The sequence below is a fragment of the Notamacropus eugenii genome, chromosome 4 (assembly GCF_028372415.1).
Source record: "Notamacropus eugenii isolate mMacEug1 chromosome 4, mMacEug1.pri_v2, whole genome shotgun sequence".
NCBI lineage: Eukaryota > Metazoa > Chordata > Mammalia > Diprotodontia > Macropodidae > Notamacropus > Notamacropus eugenii.
The window spans coordinates 87,342,206-87,362,307 of record NC_092875.1 but is presented as its reverse complement, the minus strand read 5'-3'; the positions used below and the strand labels follow the sequence as shown (position 1 = coordinate 87,362,307).

At 45.7% G+C, this 20,102-nt stretch overlaps 1 protein-coding gene across 1 annotated transcript in view; it reads left to right on the top strand.

Moving 5' to 3' along the window:
• RECQL4 (RecQ like helicase 4) overlaps positions 1 to 20,102 on the top strand; it is a 45,266-nt gene that overhangs the window by 7,051 nt on the left and 18,113 nt on the right. The window contains exons 5-15 of the mRNA XM_072602764.1: positions 7,985 to 8,128; positions 8,544 to 9,313; positions 9,477 to 9,576; positions 9,793 to 9,919; positions 11,464 to 11,601; positions 12,036 to 12,167; positions 17,126 to 17,218; positions 17,686 to 17,822; positions 18,800 to 18,883; positions 19,208 to 19,396; positions 19,593 to 19,775. Coding sequence (XP_072458865.1) covers positions 7,985 to 8,128; positions 8,544 to 9,313; positions 9,477 to 9,576; positions 9,793 to 9,919; positions 11,464 to 11,601; positions 12,036 to 12,167; positions 17,126 to 17,218; positions 17,686 to 17,822; positions 18,800 to 18,883; positions 19,208 to 19,396; positions 19,593 to 19,775 — 2,097 coding nt within the window. The remainder of the gene's footprint in view (positions 1 to 7,984; positions 8,129 to 8,543; positions 9,314 to 9,476; positions 9,577 to 9,792; positions 9,920 to 11,463; positions 11,602 to 12,035; positions 12,168 to 17,125; positions 17,219 to 17,685; positions 17,823 to 18,799; positions 18,884 to 19,207; positions 19,397 to 19,592; positions 19,776 to 20,102) is intronic.

The following is a 20,102-nucleotide window of genomic DNA, read 5'->3' as shown; positions in this document are numbered from 1 at the left end:
AAATAATATTATTAGCTTATACGCTTTACAGGAAAAATGAACCCAATAAACATTAAATCTTAAAATATTTATAATTAGAAATATGCTCTAATGGACAAATAACAATTTTATCTTATCAGTAATACTTTCAAAATTCCAGTTTATGGTCCTGATAACTAGACACTGTACTTATGTGTATACTTGGAGCCAATTTTTGCAATAGTTTAATTGCTATTTGTTCTTTGAACTTTTAATCAACTTTTGTTAGAAAATTTTTACCTATGAAGAAGGTGGTCAATTTGAGCAGCCTGATCAGTATTTGATAATATAATATGGGACAGTCTTATTAAAGTTATGACCAAGTTTGTAGATGTATCTTAAGTTGTGCTTTTTGATAATCATACACCTATGAACCCACCTGACCAAGATACTTTTTGGGAAATTGGCATGATGGGGGCAGGGTGAAATTCTGTATCAGTCAAATAAGACAGCATATATAATGAAAATTTATGTGTAAATATGCATATCATGTATACAGTATGTATATATGTTTGTTTCTACCATACGTGTAATAGTAGTCACTGTTGAAAGGTAAAGGGAGTAACTTGTCCTGTGACAATCACAGGGGCATCTCTCTCTTAGTCATTGCTGGCAAAATTCTTGCTAGAGTCCTCCTTAATAGGCTGATCCTTCACCTGGAAGATGGTCATCTACCTGAGAGCCAGTGTGGCTTCAGAATGGTCCGAGGAACAGTCGATATGGTGTTTGCTACCTGACAACTCCGGGAGAAATGCCAGGAGCAGAACAGAGGTCTATACACAATGTTTGTACATCTGACCAAGGCCTTTGACACTGTTAGTCATGAGGGCTTATGGAAAATTATGTCAAAATTTGGTTGCCTGGAGAAGTTCATCAATATTGTACATCAATTTCATGATGGCACGTTTGCCCAGGTTCTGGATAATGGACAATGCTCTCATGCCTTCCCAGTCACCAATGGAGAGAAACAGGGCTGTGTGCTTGCTCCCATGATTTTTAGAATGATGTTTTCAGCCATGTGGTCAAATGCTTTCAGTGAGGATGAACATAGCATCAAGGTCAACTACTGTACTGATGGGAAGTTCTTCAATTTGGAAAGGCTACAAGCCAAGACCAAAGTGGAGGGAGTGTTGGGGCATGATTTTCTGTTTGCAGATGATTGCGCACTCAATGCAGCCTCTGAAGCTGAGATGCAACAGAGTATGGATCAATTCTCTGCTGCCTGTGCTAATTTTGGCCTAATAATTAAGAAAACACAAGTGCTCCATCAACCACCACCACACCATCCATATGTGAAACCATCAGTTACAACAAATGAAGAAGTTTGGAATGCGGTGGATAAGTTCACTTACCTTGGTAGTGTATTTTCAAGGGATGTGCACATTGACAATAAGGTTGACGCACACATTGCCAGAGCTAGATCAGTGTTTGGGAGGCTCTGGAGAAAAGTGTAGGAGAGAAGAGGTATTAAACTGACTACCAAACTGAAGGTCTACAGAGCTGTTGTGCTGACCTCATTCTTGTATGACTGTGAAACATGGACAGTCTACCAGCATCATGCCAGGAAGCCTGCTTCCATTTGAACTGTCTTAGGAAGATTCTGAGGATCACCTGGGAAGATAAGGTACCAGACACTGAAGTCCTTGCTCAAGCTGAACTACCAAGTATTCAAACTGTACTTCAGAGAGTGCATCTCCGATGGGCTGTCCACATTGTTCAATGCAAAATGTAAGCTTGCCAAAAAGACTATTTTATGGAGAACTCGCATGAGGCAGGCCACATGGTGGCCAGAAGAAACCATACAAGGATACTCTCAAGGTCTCAAGAACTTTGGATTTGAACTGTGCAACATGGGAGACACTGGCACAGGATCTCTCAGCATGGAATGCCCATATCAGAAAGGGTGCTGTGCTCTATAAGCAAAGCAGAATTGAGACAGCACAAAGTAAATGCAGGATGTGCAAATTTGGGATATCCACCCCAAATATTCACATGGACTATCTGTGCCTAACCTGTGGCAGAGCATTCTTACCTCATATTGGTCTGATCAGCCACAGTCAGACACACTGAAATTTCATTTTATCATTAGGTGCTTCTAAGACAAAGGACAACAACCAACCAACTGTATTCCTAGTTCTGCTTTTAGGTTAACAGGTTTTTGTTGTCAGAGAGAGTACAGCTAAAAAAATCCATACCTTTGTAGAAATAGTTTTGTCTCTTTTGATTTCCTTAGGGTACATTTCCAACAATGAGTTTACTATAATAAAGGACATAGTCAGGTTCACAGGCTCTTAGGGTGTACTTCCAGCTTTTTCTCCAAGGAGCCTGCACCAGGTTGCAAGGCCATCAACGTTGTATGAGCATGCCTGTTTTTCTGGAGTCTACTGATGCTGGGCTTTATTATTTTTATTTATTTTTGCCAAATGACTGGATGTGAGGTGGTGCCCCAGAGTTTGCATTTGCCTTGCTTTGATTACTGAAAAACTGAAGATTGTCTCAAGTAGTTACTTCCATGTTTGTCTCCTCCTTTGTGAACCGTGTTCATATCATTTGACCTTTAAAAACGGTATTTCCCTCGTATATTGAAATCATTCTTCCTAAACACTGTGTCTTAGGCTTTTGTCTGACATACTCAATATGAAAAATTTTTCAAATCTTTTAAAAAAAATTAATGGAATTAAGTTACATTTTGATTAATTATATATTTAACTACAACAATAGTTGAATAATGATGATAAGGATAGTAGCTAACACTTACATAGCTCCTAGCACGTACCACTGTGCTAACCACTTTACAACTATTTATTTGATTCTCACAACAACTCCCAGTGGAAGGGACTGTTGTTATCCCCCTTTTACAGATGAAGAAACTAAGGCAGACACGGGTTGAGTGACCTGCCAGGGTTCACATATCTAAAACATTTCAGAGGGAAGATGTAAAATCCTGACCCCAGGCCTGGCCCTCTTTTCACTGTGCTACCTAACTGCTTCTGCATACTTAAACCATATATGATTTATGCTTGAATACTGCAGGGTTCCCTAATCTGGTGAAGGTGAATGTATGCTTCACACACAGATTAAAACCCTCTGTAACCTCATTGTTGGTCTTCGTGACGTTCCTTGCCAAAAGGCACTAAGATTAAGGACTACTGGAAAAGGTTTCTTATGGAAAGAAAGACTTTAGTTGAGACTTGAAAAAGAGCTGCGAAAGCCAGGAGGGAGAGGATTCTAAGCATAGGGATGGTGAGTGGAGCAGCCAGTGAAAACACTTAGGAGTCTGGACAAGTTTTGGGCAAGGGAGCCAGTGTCACTGGATTGTGTACTGTATGGAGAGAAGTTAAGGTAGAAGAATGGAAAGGCAGGAAGGGGCCAGGTTATGAAGGGCTTTGAAAACAAACAAGTGACATGGTCGGGCCAGCATCATTTTGTGAGTGGAGTGGAGAATGGATTGGAGTGGGCAGAGACTGGAGGCAGGGAGATCAAACAACTTAATCCTCAACAACCATGTTGGCACATAAGTGGTATTTATTTTCATGCCCATCTTTTTGCAAATACTCTTCGTTATTAATACCTAGTATGATGGCCACCTGTCCTAGGAGATAGTGTTTCTTGTTGCTTTTGGACATAGGTTAGCTCTTTCTCCATCAGTTGCTTTCCTGCTGACTTCTCTGGAGCCCGCCTTCCATTTAGCTGCAGCTTCCTTCTTCTAACTTGTTTATGTAAGAATATTGAGATTAATGACTCAGCTCCTGCAGCTTAATCCACCTGTTCTGGGACAAGGATTTTATATTGAGAGTGGCAGTGTTGAAGTTTATCCGAAAATTGTGTTCCTAGCATGCTGCCACTGTCACTGTCAGAAAAGAGGCATTTATTAAGCACTTACTGTGTGCCAGGTGCTAGGAATACAAACACAAGAGGAGAGATTCCCTGCTTCAAAGACGGACTCTTATATTGAATGTAACACATTAAACATATGAGCTAAAAAATGGGGGAAAGGGTTCTCCCTGACAGTACCTGGTGCTGGGACTTAGAAAGTCTGGAATGCAGCCTGGGAAGGAATGGAGACATGACTGGCCTAGGAGATGACCTTACAGGCAGCTCAGGGGTACAGTTAATAGAGTGCTTATTCTGGAGGCTGGAGGACGAGTTCAAATCTGTCCTCAAGCCCTTACTAGGTGTATGACCTTGGGCAAATCACAGAACATCTATCTGCCTTAGTTTCCTCAATTGTAAAATGGGGATCATAATAGCGTTTTTGTGAGGATCAAATGAAATTATATTTGTAAAGTGTTTAGCACAGTGTCTGGCATGTAGTACATGCTATATAAATGCTAATTATTATTATCATTTAGTGGAAATTATGGGAGGAACCATCCAGTCAGAGGGAGAGGCCCCAGGAACACACATTCTAAAGTGTGAATTTCAGGGATAAAGAATGAAGAGGTTTCTGAGACATGGTAGAAAAAAAAAGTCTGGCTGTAACTTAGAGAATCTAAGTGGGGCTGCACAGGACTCTGGTTTCTTTTTTATTTTTCTTAGTTTCATTGGTTCTTCGTGGTGATGTGCTTCTTAGTCAGACTGATCTGCTTCCTACGGACTAATCTAAAGCAGCTGGAGTTCAGTTGGTGCTCGGGGAAGCCGAGTCACTCTGTGACCAGGGCATGTTTTATGTAATCATATAAATAATGTTAACATATAATTTTATTTAAATTATAAATAATAATTAGACAAACATAAAGACAACTTTTGAGTCTGGAAGGGCTGGTCTCCTCTTCCTTTTAGGCAGTGCTACAATTAGTCAGGAAGACCTGAGTTCAAATTCTGCCTCAGATGTCTAATAGCAGTATGACCCTGAGCAAGTCAGTTAACTTTTCTTGGCATCAGTTTTCTAATCTGTAAAATGGGGAACATAATAGCACCTACCTCATAGGTTTATGGTGAGGATCAGATGAGATAACACAGACAGCATGTTGCAAACTTCAGAGCATTATGTCAATGCTAGATAGCTATTTGTATTTGCCCCAAGAACTCCCTTTGGTGTACTTCTCCCGCAGAATCTCAAGCGATTTAGCCACTTATACAAAGTACGGATTTAAAAAATTTTTATAGCCATGTTGTGTACAAATAGCATCTCTTTCAATAATAATTATTGGAATAATTATCTCTGATATATTTTTGTGACACTGCAATTGTTGACATTTCTATGTGGAGTAGAACGGTGACAACTTTGTTTGACCCCTGGTTTTTTATAGGTTTGCGACTAATGTTTCTCCATTGAGAATAATGATGTTGGCTCTTGGTTTCAAGCTGTCACTTTTTATTAGAATAAGGAAAAATTCCTTAATTCTTTCTTTTTAATTTTGAGTATGAATGAATGCATGAATGCTGATTTTTATTAAAGGTCTTCTCTGCATCTGTTGATCCAAAGAATTAGGTTATTTTTTTTTAAATAATGAACCATCCCAGCAATTTTAGAATAAATACTACATACTCAGAACAAATAACTTTTTTTTTTGCATTCTTTTGATCTGTTCTGTTCCTAAAATTTCTTTTAGGATTTTTTTCATCAACATTTATCAGTGGAGTCTCTGGTTTGCAGTATTATTTGTGGTTTTAAAATGAGATTGTTTCATAGACAACCAGCTCTTTCCCGTTTTGACTCAAAGTTCAGCACAATAGAGCATTCCAGTTAGGTAGGATGTTCATAACGTCCTTCAAACATTATATGAGAGCTAGGTTTTTGTTGATGATTTTCTTAAAGTCTTCCTCTGAAACTGATTTATTGAAGCTGTCCGTTTGGGCATTCTATCCTTTTGCCGATCACCGTCCATTTCACCTTAGCTCTCTAATGAATTAGCAAATGAAAAAAATAAAAATTTCCCTTGTCATCTTTTCCTTTCTCATTGGTGGTTTGTGGTTTTTTTTAATTATGTTGTTAGTGGTTTATCAACATTCTTCATTTCACTTATTTTTCAGATCAGTTGTTTGTTTCCTCCTAAGTTCTTGGGCTTTTTTATTTTTATTCTTTTGGTTGATATAAATTTGCTTCAGAATCCCCAAAGACTGCTGCTCCTCATTAGGTTTGATATAAAGTATTTATTTTGCTTGTCTAATCAATAGTCTGTTTTCTGAATGTACTCCTTGTCCTAGCCATTCAGTTTAAGAATTTTTTTGCCCTGTAGTCCCCAAAACTGGGTTCTCTGAGTATGTGACTGTTTGGGAAGGATTTGTGTGTACTCAGCAGGGGGAAAAAATGCATTCCAATTTTTCCATTTAGTTCTTGCCAAATATCTGTTCCTTCTGTAGAACTCCTTATCTGGTCAGCTCAGTGGCACAAGTGGAAGTCAGAAAGACCTGAGTTCAAATCCTGCTGCAGACACTTAACTAGCTGTGTGTCCCTGGGCAAGTCACTTAACCTTTCTCTGTCTTAACCTCTCTCTGTTCCTCAACTGTAAAATGGGGGTGATAATATCACCTCCTTCCCAGGGTTATGAGAATCAGATGAGACAATATTGGTAAAGCATTTAGTATAATGCCTGATAATACACTGTAGATGCTTAATACATGCACCTTCCTTTTTTTTAAAAATAATCCTTTCTTCTTCTCTTCCTTCCTTCCCTCCCTGAACTCTGTGCTGGGTTGGGAGTGAGGACCGTGTTTGAATGGGTTAGGAGGCCCCGCTGGTGACGTTACGGAGCATGCTCACCATGTATTTAGGCACCTAGGTTACACAAAGGTAAATAAGCCTTCAGCTTTAGAAAATGTATGAGTGCCAAGCTAATAGGGGCAAGGTGCCCGAGTCCTAAGAGACCATGGCCTTTGGTTCAGTCTTGGTGCTTTTACAGGAGCCCAGCTGGTGCCCTGGCCTGAAGAGCCTTCCAGTAGCTTTCTCCTCTACACACTCCAGTGCAAGCTCCTAGCTAACCCAGGGTTCCATTTTCCTTTACTGTGGACCCCCTCAACTGGTCTCAGTCTTCCCGACATTGCTGTAGACCTTTATATTTCACAGAGCACCTTTCCATTCAGGATCTCATTTACTCCTTCCCATAGCACTTTGAGATATAAATAGAGAGGGCCGTCACTGATACTTTAATAGAGTGAGCCATAATCTCATTATGGGCACACTTTTCACTGGCACAGATTGTAATCCATCTGTACTCTTTCATCAAATATGTTTTTGTCTACCCTTCTATAAATCTGCCATAAAGAATTTACCTGATGGATGGGAAGTCTCTCTCTGGGTCTTTCAATATTTTGCAGATACAAGATAGGGTCCATCTGTTTCTGGCTCTGCTCTGTTCACACTCTCACCTGCCCTTTTCTGCACCCTCTACTCTTCGGGTCACTATTGGTGACAGGTTACCACCAGCCTCCATCCAACAACATTGCAGAATCTCATAGTTGGAAGCAGTCTCAGAGGCTATCTCGTCCTTAAGTATGGCCATAGGGAGGGTGAGACCAGTGCCCAAATCTGCTGTTTAGATGCCTCTTCCCCTCTGTAACTCTGGGCTTGAAGAAGGGTTTTATGACTACTGAGGGGTAGGGGAAGGGGGATGGTAATCTTCAGTGAGGTTCTAAGGCTCTCTTTTTCTTCATGTGGGGCATAGACCTTGCTTCCCAAACATAAAGATCCCTCTTTTCAGCAACAAACTCCTAAGATGTTAGAGCTGGAAAAGACAGGTTTGATTACATTCAACCACCTTGTTTTACATATGGGGAAACTGAGGCCCAGAGGGAGGCCCGGTATTTCCCCAGGGACATAAAGCTAATGAGTGACAAATCTGGGATCTGAACCCAGGCCTTTTCTGACTCCGAGTTCAATGTCTTCTCCACTCTCCCAGGGTGCCATTTCACACTATGCTTATCCTCCTTCAGGGTGAAAGCCTCTCTGCAGTTCCACCTCACCAACTCTTCCTCTGTCTACCTTGTTTTGGCTTCAGCCCTATGTTCTTCTGTCTCCTCTCAGCAGGCACCAGAGCTGGACTGCTGGGGTGCCCATCTGAACAGGAATGTGACCAAGCCGCCACTGCCCACCCCACCAGCCCTCCTCCAGGAGCCTCTGCAGTGCTACAGGATGAAGCTCAAGTCTAATCTGAAAGCTGCCCTACAGGTACATTTTTGGGGCCCCTTGAGAGGAAAGAATCTTAGAACAGCCTACTATCACTTAAGAGTCCACAGAAAGTGGGAATCATTGGCCAGGATGGACCAGGGAGAAGGAAGCTATGCCATTTTTCAGGAACTGTGTCTTTGCAGCCTACTCCAAACTTTTCACCCACCCGGTGGAGACGGAGTTGTTCTCACCTGTAGTACACAATTAGTACACTGATGTATCTGGCCTGGTTTCTTTCTTGGTGGATCTCTCTGTTCCTGGGTAGGTCTCTGAATCTTCCCAGGGTGGTAGGGGTGATTATGGCCCTAGGTCATGCAGATGGCCGAAAGGGTTGGTGTTGATGTGATGATGAAATCAAAGGGCTGTTCCTTTCTGATTAAGGAAAGGAAACTGAGGCAGTTGCTCCCCTTCACAGGCAGGATCATCCTCAGACCGGATACCTCGGCTTCCACGCAGACAGCAGCCAAAGAAGTGCTCCTCACCCAAATCTCATTTATCAGTTCCCTCTGCCCCAACAGAAGTCATACCCAATCCTTGTGAAGACGGTGCCATGCCTAACCCCCTCATGATTCCCTGGGGCTATGGACCAAGGCCTGTTCCTCAGCCTGGAAAGATGAAGCACTTACAACACACCCTGGGCCAGAGGCTGAGCTCCCTGGATCCTGGCTGGTTGCAAAGGTGCCAGGATGGGACCAGAGAGAAGATAGGAAGGATAGAACACTCCAGTTTGCCTTCCAGTCCTCTGAGCTCACCAACTGAGACCCAAGACCCTTGTCTAGACCAGAAGAGCATAGAATCCCAGCACCCTGCTGAGACAGACCTGAGATCAGTCCCTGAGGGTAATGGTTTCAGTGATCTGCCACTGCCTGAGACCCTGGAAACAAGGCTACTTTGTGGCAGACTCCCTAGGAAAGAAGAGGCCCCTTCAAAGAGTAAGGTCAGGATGTTGCAAAGAAATCCCACTCAGAAGAGACAGAGGGATGGGAGCCAAGATAAAACCCCAAAGCGTCAGAAAATGGGCACTGAGAAGATGAAGGTCAGAAGCGAGCCTGTATCTGAGCCTGATGAGGAACACAGCAAGGAGTCTGGGAGAGTGGCAGCCCTGGAGATCCCTGAGGAAGACCTTCTGGGAGAAATGGTGGTGGAGAAGATGTCCAAGACTGTCATCAGGGCCAGAGCCCCCAGGTACTGCCCATGGGTCGGGTTGGGAAGACAGACTGCAAGCTAGTGGTTACTCTGTCTCAAGGTCCTGGGCTCAGCAGAAAGCAGGGTGCGCTAAGATTGGTTTAGAGGTTGTGTCACACAGGCAGTGGGGCCTCTGGGTCCCTCCACTTTGGGTCTCTTTCAGGACATTCTCCAGGGCCAGTGGTAACTTTGTACGTCTCAACTTAAAGAAGAAATGCTATGTTAAGGGCTTTGGTCTGCGGGGTAACCTCCTACGTAAGCAGGTAAGTAGCCTGACTTCTGTGTTTGACCCTGGGTAAGCCACAAACCTCAGCTCAGGCCCACAGAGAAGCAGCTTTCTCACAGAGGCTGGAGATAAAAGTGTTACCAGGCCATATCATGGGAAATCAAGACCCCAAGAATAATTATATTCCAGAGACATTGGTATGATGACATACCTGAGCCTCAGATTTACCTCCCTCATGTCACCTCACCAACAGATATGGAAAAAGAAATGGCAAATGAAAGGCGAGCAGTTTGGAGGCGGCTGGCCCAGAGATCGGGGGAAAGAATCTTGTTTCAGGTGTGGGGATGCAGGGCACTGGGCTTCACAGTGCCCTGGAAGAGGTAAGGCCTCACAGGCTAACATGGGGGTAACTCTGCGAGGCCTGGTTGAAATTCTGCTCTGGAATAGTTACATCACCTGCCAGATCTTGCCCTTCCTTCTGTCCAAGGGCAGAGGCTCTTTGTGAAGGAAGCCCATGTTCCCGCCCCTATGAGATTGGGCAGGGGCAGGACTGTGTAGTTTCAATTCAACTCAACAAGTGCTTGTTGAAGGCCTGTTCTATAATGGTAATAATTCCCATTTCTGTGGTTAGAGACTGCTTTTCTTAAAACTAGCCTGTGAGGCAGACAGTGCAAGAATTATTTTTCTTTTTCACAAGTGAAGGAACTTGAGGTTCAAAGAGATGACTTGCCAGTGGTCACACGACTAGTAAGTGATGGGCCTGTGACTTAAACCCAGGCCTTGTATTTCTAGCTCCATTTTTCTTTGGACACAATATTATCTTATTACCGTTAGTTCCTGGGGTAAAAGGGGCAAAGGGTAACACATCAGATGTGATTCCTTCCCTCAAAGACTTTGCAATCTGGTTCATTCAGGGAACATGAAAGGCTAGTGTTTAGTACATGACAAACACTAGTCTTGGCATGCAGACCTGGAAGGAATAGTTGAGGACCTTTTATCTAGCCCCTTGTACTGAAGACAAGGCAGAAAGTAGACCACCTCCTCCTTCCTCTGGAAGGATCTTGCACAGCCCTCCCTCACACAAAACAAAGTCAAGTGCAAGTCATACCGTCATTTCTCTGATGGCATGGTCTTCTTCAGCAATGAAGGACAACATCAGTACTAGGAGCCCCTGCCCCTGTGGCCCAGACTGACCTCTTCGTACTTGGGAAAATTTTCAGGAAGAGACACAGGCCCGGAATTTATGTCAGTAAGAGCAGTTGTCTTCAAATTAGTATCATTGGCCTGACCCCACCGTGTAAGAACGAGAAGGTGGGAAGATAAACTGAATCTTGCCCTCCCTTGCTGCAGTCAGTGTCTCTCATAGTTACACCCATCTTTCACACACACACACACACACACACACACACACACACACACACACGCATGCACGCACGCACGCGCCCCCTCCCCTCATGCATACTTTAAATCCTTCCCATAGCTGCCCTTGTGGTCAGCTTCCCTGGGCAGTTAGAACCTACCTGCTGGTTCAGGCACTGACAACAGCAGCTGCATAGACAGTACTAGGAACATTCCTCCCCCAGCCCCCACCTCACCCTGCCTACCCATCTTCTGTCCCATATCACCTCATGGCTGTAGTAGCTGCCCTCGAGAGGGCAGGCTGTGTTTGCCCTTGGGGACTGTGAACAGTGAGTAAAAGCCCTATGCTCCTCTGCCCCCATTTCTGTTTAGGCCAGAACAGAGTAAATTGCACAATATACATGTGTCTCATGTGTAAGCATAAGTACATCGAGGGTTTCTGCTCAAAATATCTTATTGGTAGGAGTGCACAATCAAAAAAGTTTGGAGACCATAGTGTTAGAGGGTGGGGAAGGAGCCTCTGGGAAGGGGAGGGAAATGCCACAGATAGTTCCTTCCCCCACAGCTCTCACCTCTCAGCAGCCTCCTAAGGAGGGGGATAATAAGGCCCTGGAACAGCAGGAGGAGACCGAGGAGGAGCTTCCCCTTCCCACGCTGCAGGAGGTGGCACAGAGACTCACTGCCACCTCCTGCAACGTCCCTGGTGAGCTGGGCTGGCAGGGCAGGATGGGAGTGGAGACAGAATGGAAAAGACTTAGTCAGATTCTTCAGTTCTTCAAAAGAGAAGGCTATACCTCCTTCGTCCTGGCCCTATGGGGCATCCAGGGTTATGGGGATCCATTGGCCAGAGGTGGGAACTTCTGTGTTTATTCCCTGCCCTGTTCCCTGGCCTCTCTCTGTGGGAACATTCCAGGCTTTGAGGGCTCTCAGCCTAAGGTGGGGAGTTGGGGAGGGTGTCCTCTCTTAACGCCTCCTCCCAGCATGGGACATCCTGGCCTCTGGGGATTGTGGGCAGGGTCTGCTCTGTCTGTGCCCTTTCCTTACAAGGATAACCCTGGCTTTTGGTGTCGACTTGCAGCCCAAAGGTGGCTTGTTCTGAGTTTAAAGTGGTCTCTTTTGTCCTTTCCTTTATCCCAGGGAGTGACAGCGGAAGCAAGCAGTCTCAACTGGAACATTTGGTGCCCCCAAGGAAGCCAGTGTTTGACCCTCCCCTTCTTCCCCGTGCTGTGGAGCCACTGTATGGCTTGGGGCCCTCTGGGCAGGTGGCAGGTGAGATGTGTCCAGCTTGTAGGACACAGAGTAGAGCAGATGTGATGTTTTCTCTGTCTCTGCAGGGGCCTTGAAGCCACAAGCATGGGATGGCAGGCTGCTTTCCATCCAGGGCCTCTGCCTGGCACTGTACACTTAACAAGAATTTTTAGGAACATGATTTCATTTGATTGTCACAACCACAGGGGCCCCTAGGTGGCGCCATGGATTGTGCTCTAAATTCAAATCCGTCCTCAGACACTTTGTGGCTCTGTGACTCTAGGAAACTTACTTAATATCTCTGTCTGCCCCAGTTTCTTCATCTGTAAAATGGAAATAATAACAGCATGTACCTCTCAGAGCTATTGTGAAGATAAAATGAGATATTTGTAAAGTGCTTTGCAAACCTAAAATCACTTAAATGTAGGTTATCACTATGAACAACTTCCTGAAGTAGGCGAGGGCAAGGATCCTTGAGTCCTTTTTATGAATGAGAAAACCTATGACTTGTAAAGGTGAAGTGACTTACCTAGAACCACATGGTTGGTGATGGAAGGAACTTAGATTCAAACCCAAAACTCAAATCTGGGCTCTTTGGGGAAAGCAGGCCTATCTTCCCCATCCTGAAAACCCCCACTAGGTCCTGTCATCCCATCTGCTGTCATCCTGTATCTCTCTTATCTTTCGTAGCCAAACTCTGAAGAAGCTTTCCATACTCCTTGTTTCCCCTTCCTCTCCTGTTCTTCTCTTCTGAACCCTCTGCAGTCTGACTTCTGACCTCATCGCTCAGCAAAATCTGTTTTCTCCAAAGTTCTGCTGGATCATCACTTGTGTCATGCCACCTAATTCTAGCCTGCTCCTAAATCCTGGGGTCCCCTCCCTTTTCTCTCTATACTTCCTCACTTGGTGACCTCCTCAGCTCTCATAGAATCAGTGATTCCTAGACTGATGTTCACAGCCCTAATCTCCTAATCTCATCACCACCTGCTTACTGGACATTTCAGAATAGATGTCCCAGAAGCATCTCAAACCTAATGTGTTCAAAACAGAGCTCCTTATCTACCCCTTGGGCCCACCCCTCATCCTCATTTCCTCTCTCTTCTTCACCCAGGGTATTTTATCAGTTGTCAAACCTTGTTGCTTTATATTTCTCCCTTTTCTTTGGACTCTCATATCTACTACCTGCTTAGACCTTGGCGTCTTCAGTGTCTAACCAAGCTCTAAGCGTTCCACATTGCCTGCTTCATCTGCCTTCATGGCCGTTGGAACAAATTGTTCTCATCCACCTCTTCCACCAGATGAAGTCATCACATGCTTGGGGTAGACACCCCCCTAACTCACCAATGAGTTTGAGACCCCTTGGTTACCCTCAACCTGGTTTGACCCGTCTGCCGAAATGGTTTACCAGAGTGTGGCTGCCGCGCATGCTTCAGCTTCTTGGAGCCGCAAGTGAGAGTTAGGTGGAACAGGTGGACACCAAAGGTGGAAAGAGCCTGAAAAGGGCTCGGCAGCCACTACACCAAAGGTACTGGTACTGGTACTGGTCCTCCCGGAACATGCTGCACCCTCCCTACACCCCAATTAATGTGAACAAATTAGAGCTCTTCTCTGAGCATGAACAGTTTGCTGCTGACTTGGAGGGAAAGTTGAGCCAACACGCAATTGGCAACAGTGAAGCAGAAAAGGAGTGGGCAGCGTTCAGAGATTTGGTGTACAGCACTGCATTTGCTCATCTGGGTCAGAACACTCGCAAACACCAAGAATAGTCTGATGAAAATGATGGGGAAATTCAGAAGCTGCTAAATGAAAAATGAGAATTCCACAGGCTTTACCAGCAGGATAATTCATGCACCTCTAAGAAGGCAGCATTTAATTCTATCAAAAGCAAAGTACGAGTAAAACTTAGAGAGAAGCAGGATTCCTGGCTCAGTAAGAAGGCAAACGAAATTCAGTTTTATGCTGATAGTAACAATCCAAAGTGCTTTTATGATTCCCTAAAAGCTATTTATGAGTCAAAAACCTATGGTGCATCACAACTACTCAGTGCTGATGGAGCCACATTGATTAGTGATAAGGACATGATCCTAGAGAGATGGGATGAACACTTCCATAGTGTTCTCAACAGACCACCATCAATCAAGGCTGAGGCCACTGACCGTTTACCTCAGGTTGAAGTCAATCTCTCCTTAACTGAACTTCCAACTGAAAAAGAGGTTTTGAGTGCCATTATGTGGCACTCAGAGGCATTATGTGCCTTTCATGTGGCAAAGCACCTGGTGCTGACTCTATTTCAGCTGAGGGGTAGGGGGACTAGTACACATACAAAAGCTGACTGAAATTTTCCAGGTTATATGGCAAGAGGAGGTTATACCCCAGGAGTTCAAGGATTCCTCCATTGTCCATCTCTATAAGAGTAAAGGGAATTGGTTGTCCTGTGACAATCACAGGGGCATCTCTCTCTTAGTCATTGCTGGCAGAATTCTTGCTGGAGTCCTCCTTAATAGGCTGATCCTTCACCTGGAAGATGGTCATCTACCTGAGAGCCAGTGTGGCTTCGGAAAGGGCCGAGGAACAGTCAATATGGAGTTTGCTGCCCGACAACTCCAGGAGAAATGTCAGGAGCAGAACAGAGGTCTGTACACAACGTTTGTGCATCTGACCAAGGCCTTTGACACTGTTAGTCATGAGGGCTTATGGAAAGTTATGTCAAAATTTGGTTGCCCAGAGAAGTTCATCAATATTGTACATCAATTTGATGATGACATGTTTGCCTGCATTCTGGATAATGGACAATGCTCTCATGCCTTCCCAGTCACCAACAGAGTGAAACAGGGCTGTGTGCTTGCTCCCATGCTTTTTAGCATGTCAGCCATGTTGTCAAATGCTTTCAATGAGGATGAACCCAGCATCAAGGTCAACTACCATACTGATGGGAAGTTCTTCAATTTGAAAAGGCTACAAGCCAAGACCAAAGTGGAGGGAGTGTGGGTGCATGATTTTCTGTTTGCAGATGTCTCAATGCAGCCTCTGAAGCTGAGATGCAACAAAGTGTGGATCAGTTCTCTGCTGCCTGTGCTAATTTTGGCCTAATAATTAAGAAAACATAGGTGCTCCATCAGCCACCACCACACCATCCATATGTGGAACTATCAATTACAACAAATGGAGAAGTTTTGAATGCTGTGGGTAAGTTCACTTACCTTGGTAGTGTACTTTCCAGGGATGTACACACTGAAAATGAGGTTGATGCATGCATTGCCAGAGCTAGCTCAGTGTTTGGGAGAGGAGGTATTAGACTGACTACCAAACTGAAGGTCTACAGAGCTGTTGCGCTGACCTCATTGTTGTATGCCTATGAAACATGGACATTCTACCAGCGCCATGCCAGGAAATTTAATCGTTTCCATTTGAATTGTCTTAGGAAGATTCTGAGGATCACCTGGCATGATAAGGTACCAGACACTGAAGTCCTTGCTCAAGCTGAACTGCCAAGTATTCAAACTATGCTTCAGAAAGTGCAACTCTGATGGGCTGGCCACGTTGTTCGAATGCAAAATGTACACTTGCCAAAAAGACTATTTTATGGAGAACTTGCATGGGGCAGGTGATCACATGGTGGCCAAAAGAAACAATACAAGGACTCTCTCAAGAACTTTGGATTTGACTGTGCAGCATGGGAGATACTGGCACAGGACCGCTTAGCATGGCATGCCCACATAAGAAAAGGTGCTGTGCTTTTTGAGGAAAGCAGAATTGAGACAGCACAAAGTAAACGCAGAATGCGCAAATTTGGGATAACCACCCCAAATATTCAAATGGACTACCTGTGCCCAACCTGTGGTAGAGCATTCTGAGCTCATATTGGTCTGATCAGCCACAGTTGGACACACTGAAATTTCACTTTACAATGGTGATGTCATTTTGGTCCTCTTCAAAGACAAAGGACAACAACCAACCACCTGCTTAGACCCTAATTACCTCTGGATTACCGGTCTTCCTGTCTCTGCTCTATACAGCTATCAAAATGATCTTCCTAAAACACATCTCTGACCATGCCTTCACCAGCTACCCACCCTCTCAGTAAACTCCAGCAGCTCCCTATTACCACTAGGACCAAATATAAAATTCTCTGTTTGGATTTTCAAACTTATCACAAGCTGGTCCTACCCTACCTTTCCAGCCTTCTTACAAATTACTGGCCTCCATTCACCTTCTTGTCCAGCCATGCTGGCCTTGCTGTCCCTCACACAGAACATTTCATCCCATATGTCCATGCCTTTGTACTGCCCCCAGGCCTGGAACACTTTCTCCCTCACCTTTCCATGTTTGATTCTGTTTCTTATAAGAGGCTCTACACAAGTGGCCCCTTCCGCCGGAATCCTTTCCTGGTCCCCAGCCAATAGAGCCCTCCTCTCAAAGGGCACCAGGTGTCTGCTTGGTGCTCTTTTGGTTTATCTGTGGATGTGCTGCCAGCCCTTCTGGAATGTAAGCTTCTGTCTTTATGTTCTCAGCACCTGGCACAGTGCCTGCCATATAGTAAGGGCTTCACAAGTGTTGTTGACTGAACTATTCTGAAGCTTCTACATTGACATGAGACAGTTTTATGCCTTCTTGTACACAGAGGCGGCTGGGTGGCCTGGCTAGGTCTGGAGCCCAGAAAATCTGAGATCAAGTCCAGCCTCAGACATCTTCTAACTATGTTACCCTGGCCAAGTCATTTAACCTTGTTTGCCTTAGTTCCACCAACTGTAAAAAGGGGCTAATAGCAGCAGCTGTCACCCAGGACTGTTGTGAGGACCAAATGAGATAGTATTTGTAAAGCCCTTAGCACGGTGCCTGGCAGAGAGTAGGTGTCATGTAAATGCTTATTTCTCCTCTTCTTGCCCCTGTACCCCCGTCTCCTGGTAGGCTGCCTAGGGTGTGAGGCTGCTTTGCCAGGTTTCATTCTCTGAGCCCAGCAGATGTCATGTTTCTTGCAGAGACTCCATCAGAGGTTTTTGAGACTCTGACCCAGTTTGGTCACCACACATTCCGCCCCGGGCAAGAGGCTGCCATTATGCGGATTCTCTCTGGTGAGTACTTCTCAACAGGACAATCTCTCTGGTACTGGGAATCTCCCTGACAATCTCCCCTGTCCTTGGAACCAGAGAGCTCCAGAACTGACAAAGGCCCTCTGACTCTTAACTCCTATCCCTCAAGAAACATCCTTCAGTTTGACTGATAGAGGAGTATGTTGGTAGTAGGTCCCTTCCCTGATCCTTGTTCTGCTGTTTTCTCCACAAACACAGAGGACTGAGGGATAAATTGGGAGGAGGCAGCTGTGGACCCTCAAGGATGCTCCCTAGACCTAGCCGGCCTGTCCAGTTGATGGGTTTGTTAGGAGCCATGCCCCAAGCTGGCACAAAGGGATCCTGAAAACAGGACATTTGTGATGGGCATTAGGTAGAGATAATTGGGTGCTGTTGCCTCTGTGGAAGAGGTGCCTGGGGGCTGTTGCTTCCCTCTTTCAGGAGACAAGGATTCTTGTGGTCTGTTGCAGGCCTGTCCACCCTGGTAGTGCTGCCCACTGGCATGGGGAAGTCCCTGTGCTACCAGCTCCCAGCCCTCCTGTATGCCCAGCGCAGCTGCTGCATTACCTTGGTTGTGTCACCCCTTGTATCACTCATGGATGATCAGGTGAGTCACAGGCACTAAATTGTCCGACCCTGGGATGGGAGAGCCCAAGAGCCAGATCTCCCCCCTGACCCAAACTGTTTGATGTCCAACCTTGCTTATGTTTTGTGTCCATAAGGACCTTCCCAGAAGGCTTCAGGACCTGGGAAGTTTGTGTGTCCTTGGACTCTCTGTATTTCTCTCTGCTACCTGCCCTTTCCCAAAGCTCTTGCTCCCAGATGCTATGGCCTAAGGCACCCTGCAGAGCTGCCACTCAGCAAAGGTAGTCTTCACAGAGAAGGACACATCCAGCTTCAGTCTCTCCACGTGGCCACCAAACCACCCACTTCTTGGACTCTGGACCCTTTGTTCCCAGGACACCACGCTGGGGTTCTGTCTCTGACACCTTCCAACACTCTCCATTCAGTCTGGCTTTCGTAAGGGACTCAGTCCTGGGTCCTCCTTTCTGGGGAGCACTAATCAAGGAGTTGGTGCTGTTCCCCCAGACCCCCAAATCTGACCAATTTCTGCCCCTCACCTGCTTTACAGGCCAGCTCCAGGCCTGTCCTTTACAAGCAGCCTCTCCTGACTCCTGCTTCTCTGTCTGTGTGCCCCCAGTGCTCAGGGCCTCCACTTGTCACTGTTTCATTACTCATGTCTACATATTTCTCTGTGTGGATGCATGTGTCTATGCGCATACCCTCCTTCGGCAAGGAATTGCCTTTGTTCCTTTCCCCTTCATGGCCCAGAACGGGATGAGAAGCCTTAAGGTCACTGCTCTGTTTCACCGTCCTTGGTGAAACACTATCCACCGTCCTTGGGCATCTTATGTTAGCATCATTGGCCCAAGACTTGGTTAGTCGTTCTGAGCAGAGCAGAGCACTGAGCTGTACAAGGCCAGGAACTTTTTGCTCTGCCCCTGCTTCTCTGGGTTTCCCTGGGGTAGGAATGAAGCAGGCCACTCACTGGACTCTGCCACTGAGAGCTTGTGCAACTAACAGGTGTCAGGACTGCCCCGGGGCCTGAGAGCTGTCTGTGTTCACTCCAACATGACCAGGAAGCAAAGGGAGACAGCCATGGAAAAGGTCAGTAATCTGGGAGCTAGAAAAAGGAGAGGCTTCAGTATTCCACCCAAGGAGACCTTGCCCGAACTTCTTTGGAGCCTGGTCTCTATCTTCCCAGGCTGCCCCAGACTGCCAACTTGGCCAAAGAATGAAGCCCTGGGAATTGTTGGCTCCATAGATATCATCCAGGTCCCTCTGTAGACACTGTACTGTCTGATTCACTCAGGCTCCTAAAATCCTACCTGGGAAGGCTGGCTTTATTGGGGGAGGACTCTGGGAGAAAAAGCATGTGGTAAATATCTGTGTGTCTGTCTGATTGACTGACTAGGATGTGGCCTCTTGCAGGTGATGACTGGCAAGGCACAGGTGCTGCTGTTGTCCCCAGAGGCAGTGGTTGGGGCTGGGGCTGGAGGTTTCAGCTGCCTCCCACCTGCAGCCCGGCTGCCCCCCGTGGCATTTGCCTGCATTGATGAGGCTCACTGCCTCTCCCAGTGGTCTCACAACTTCCGGCCCTGCTATCTACGGCTTTGTAAGGTGGGCCCTGGGAAGTGGTGAAGGAAGGGTCAAAGAAGCAATTAGAAGGGGGGGGTGAAATTACAAGGAAAAATTGAGGTTCTCCATGACAAGCTAATACAAAGAAGTGGCCCTGTACCCCATGTCTGGGCTCTTTGGAGATAGGGTTAGAATTATTCAGCTTATCTCTGAGTCTTGTCCAACTCTTCTTTGCCAGGTATTGCGAGAGCGTTTGGGTGTGCGCTGTTTCCTGGGCCTCACAGCCACTGCCACCCGGACCACTGCCAGGGATGTAGGCCAGCACCTGGGAATCCCAGAGGAAGCCATCTTTGGGGTGCACTTGGCCACCATCCCCCCCAATCTATACCTCTCGGTCTCCCTGGATAGAGACAAAGACCAGGTAGGATCCTACCCTGCTTCTCCTAAAGGCAAAAGACAAAGTTAGCCTCGATAAAATTGGTTCCCTAATCCAGACTGTGAGGAAACCTGCTGTTCTCCTGGGAAAAGAACTTGAGCAGAAGTCCCAGGACCTGACTAGAGTTTGCTTTCAGTTCTTTCTGCACTTAAAAGTATTTAACTTTTTTCTAATTATATGTAAAGATAGTTTTCAACATTCATCTTTGTAAGATTTTGAGTTCCAAATTTTTCTCCCTCCTTCCCTCCCTCCCCCTGTCCCAAACAGCAAGCAGTCTGATACAGGTTATCTGTATAACAGTCATGTTAAACA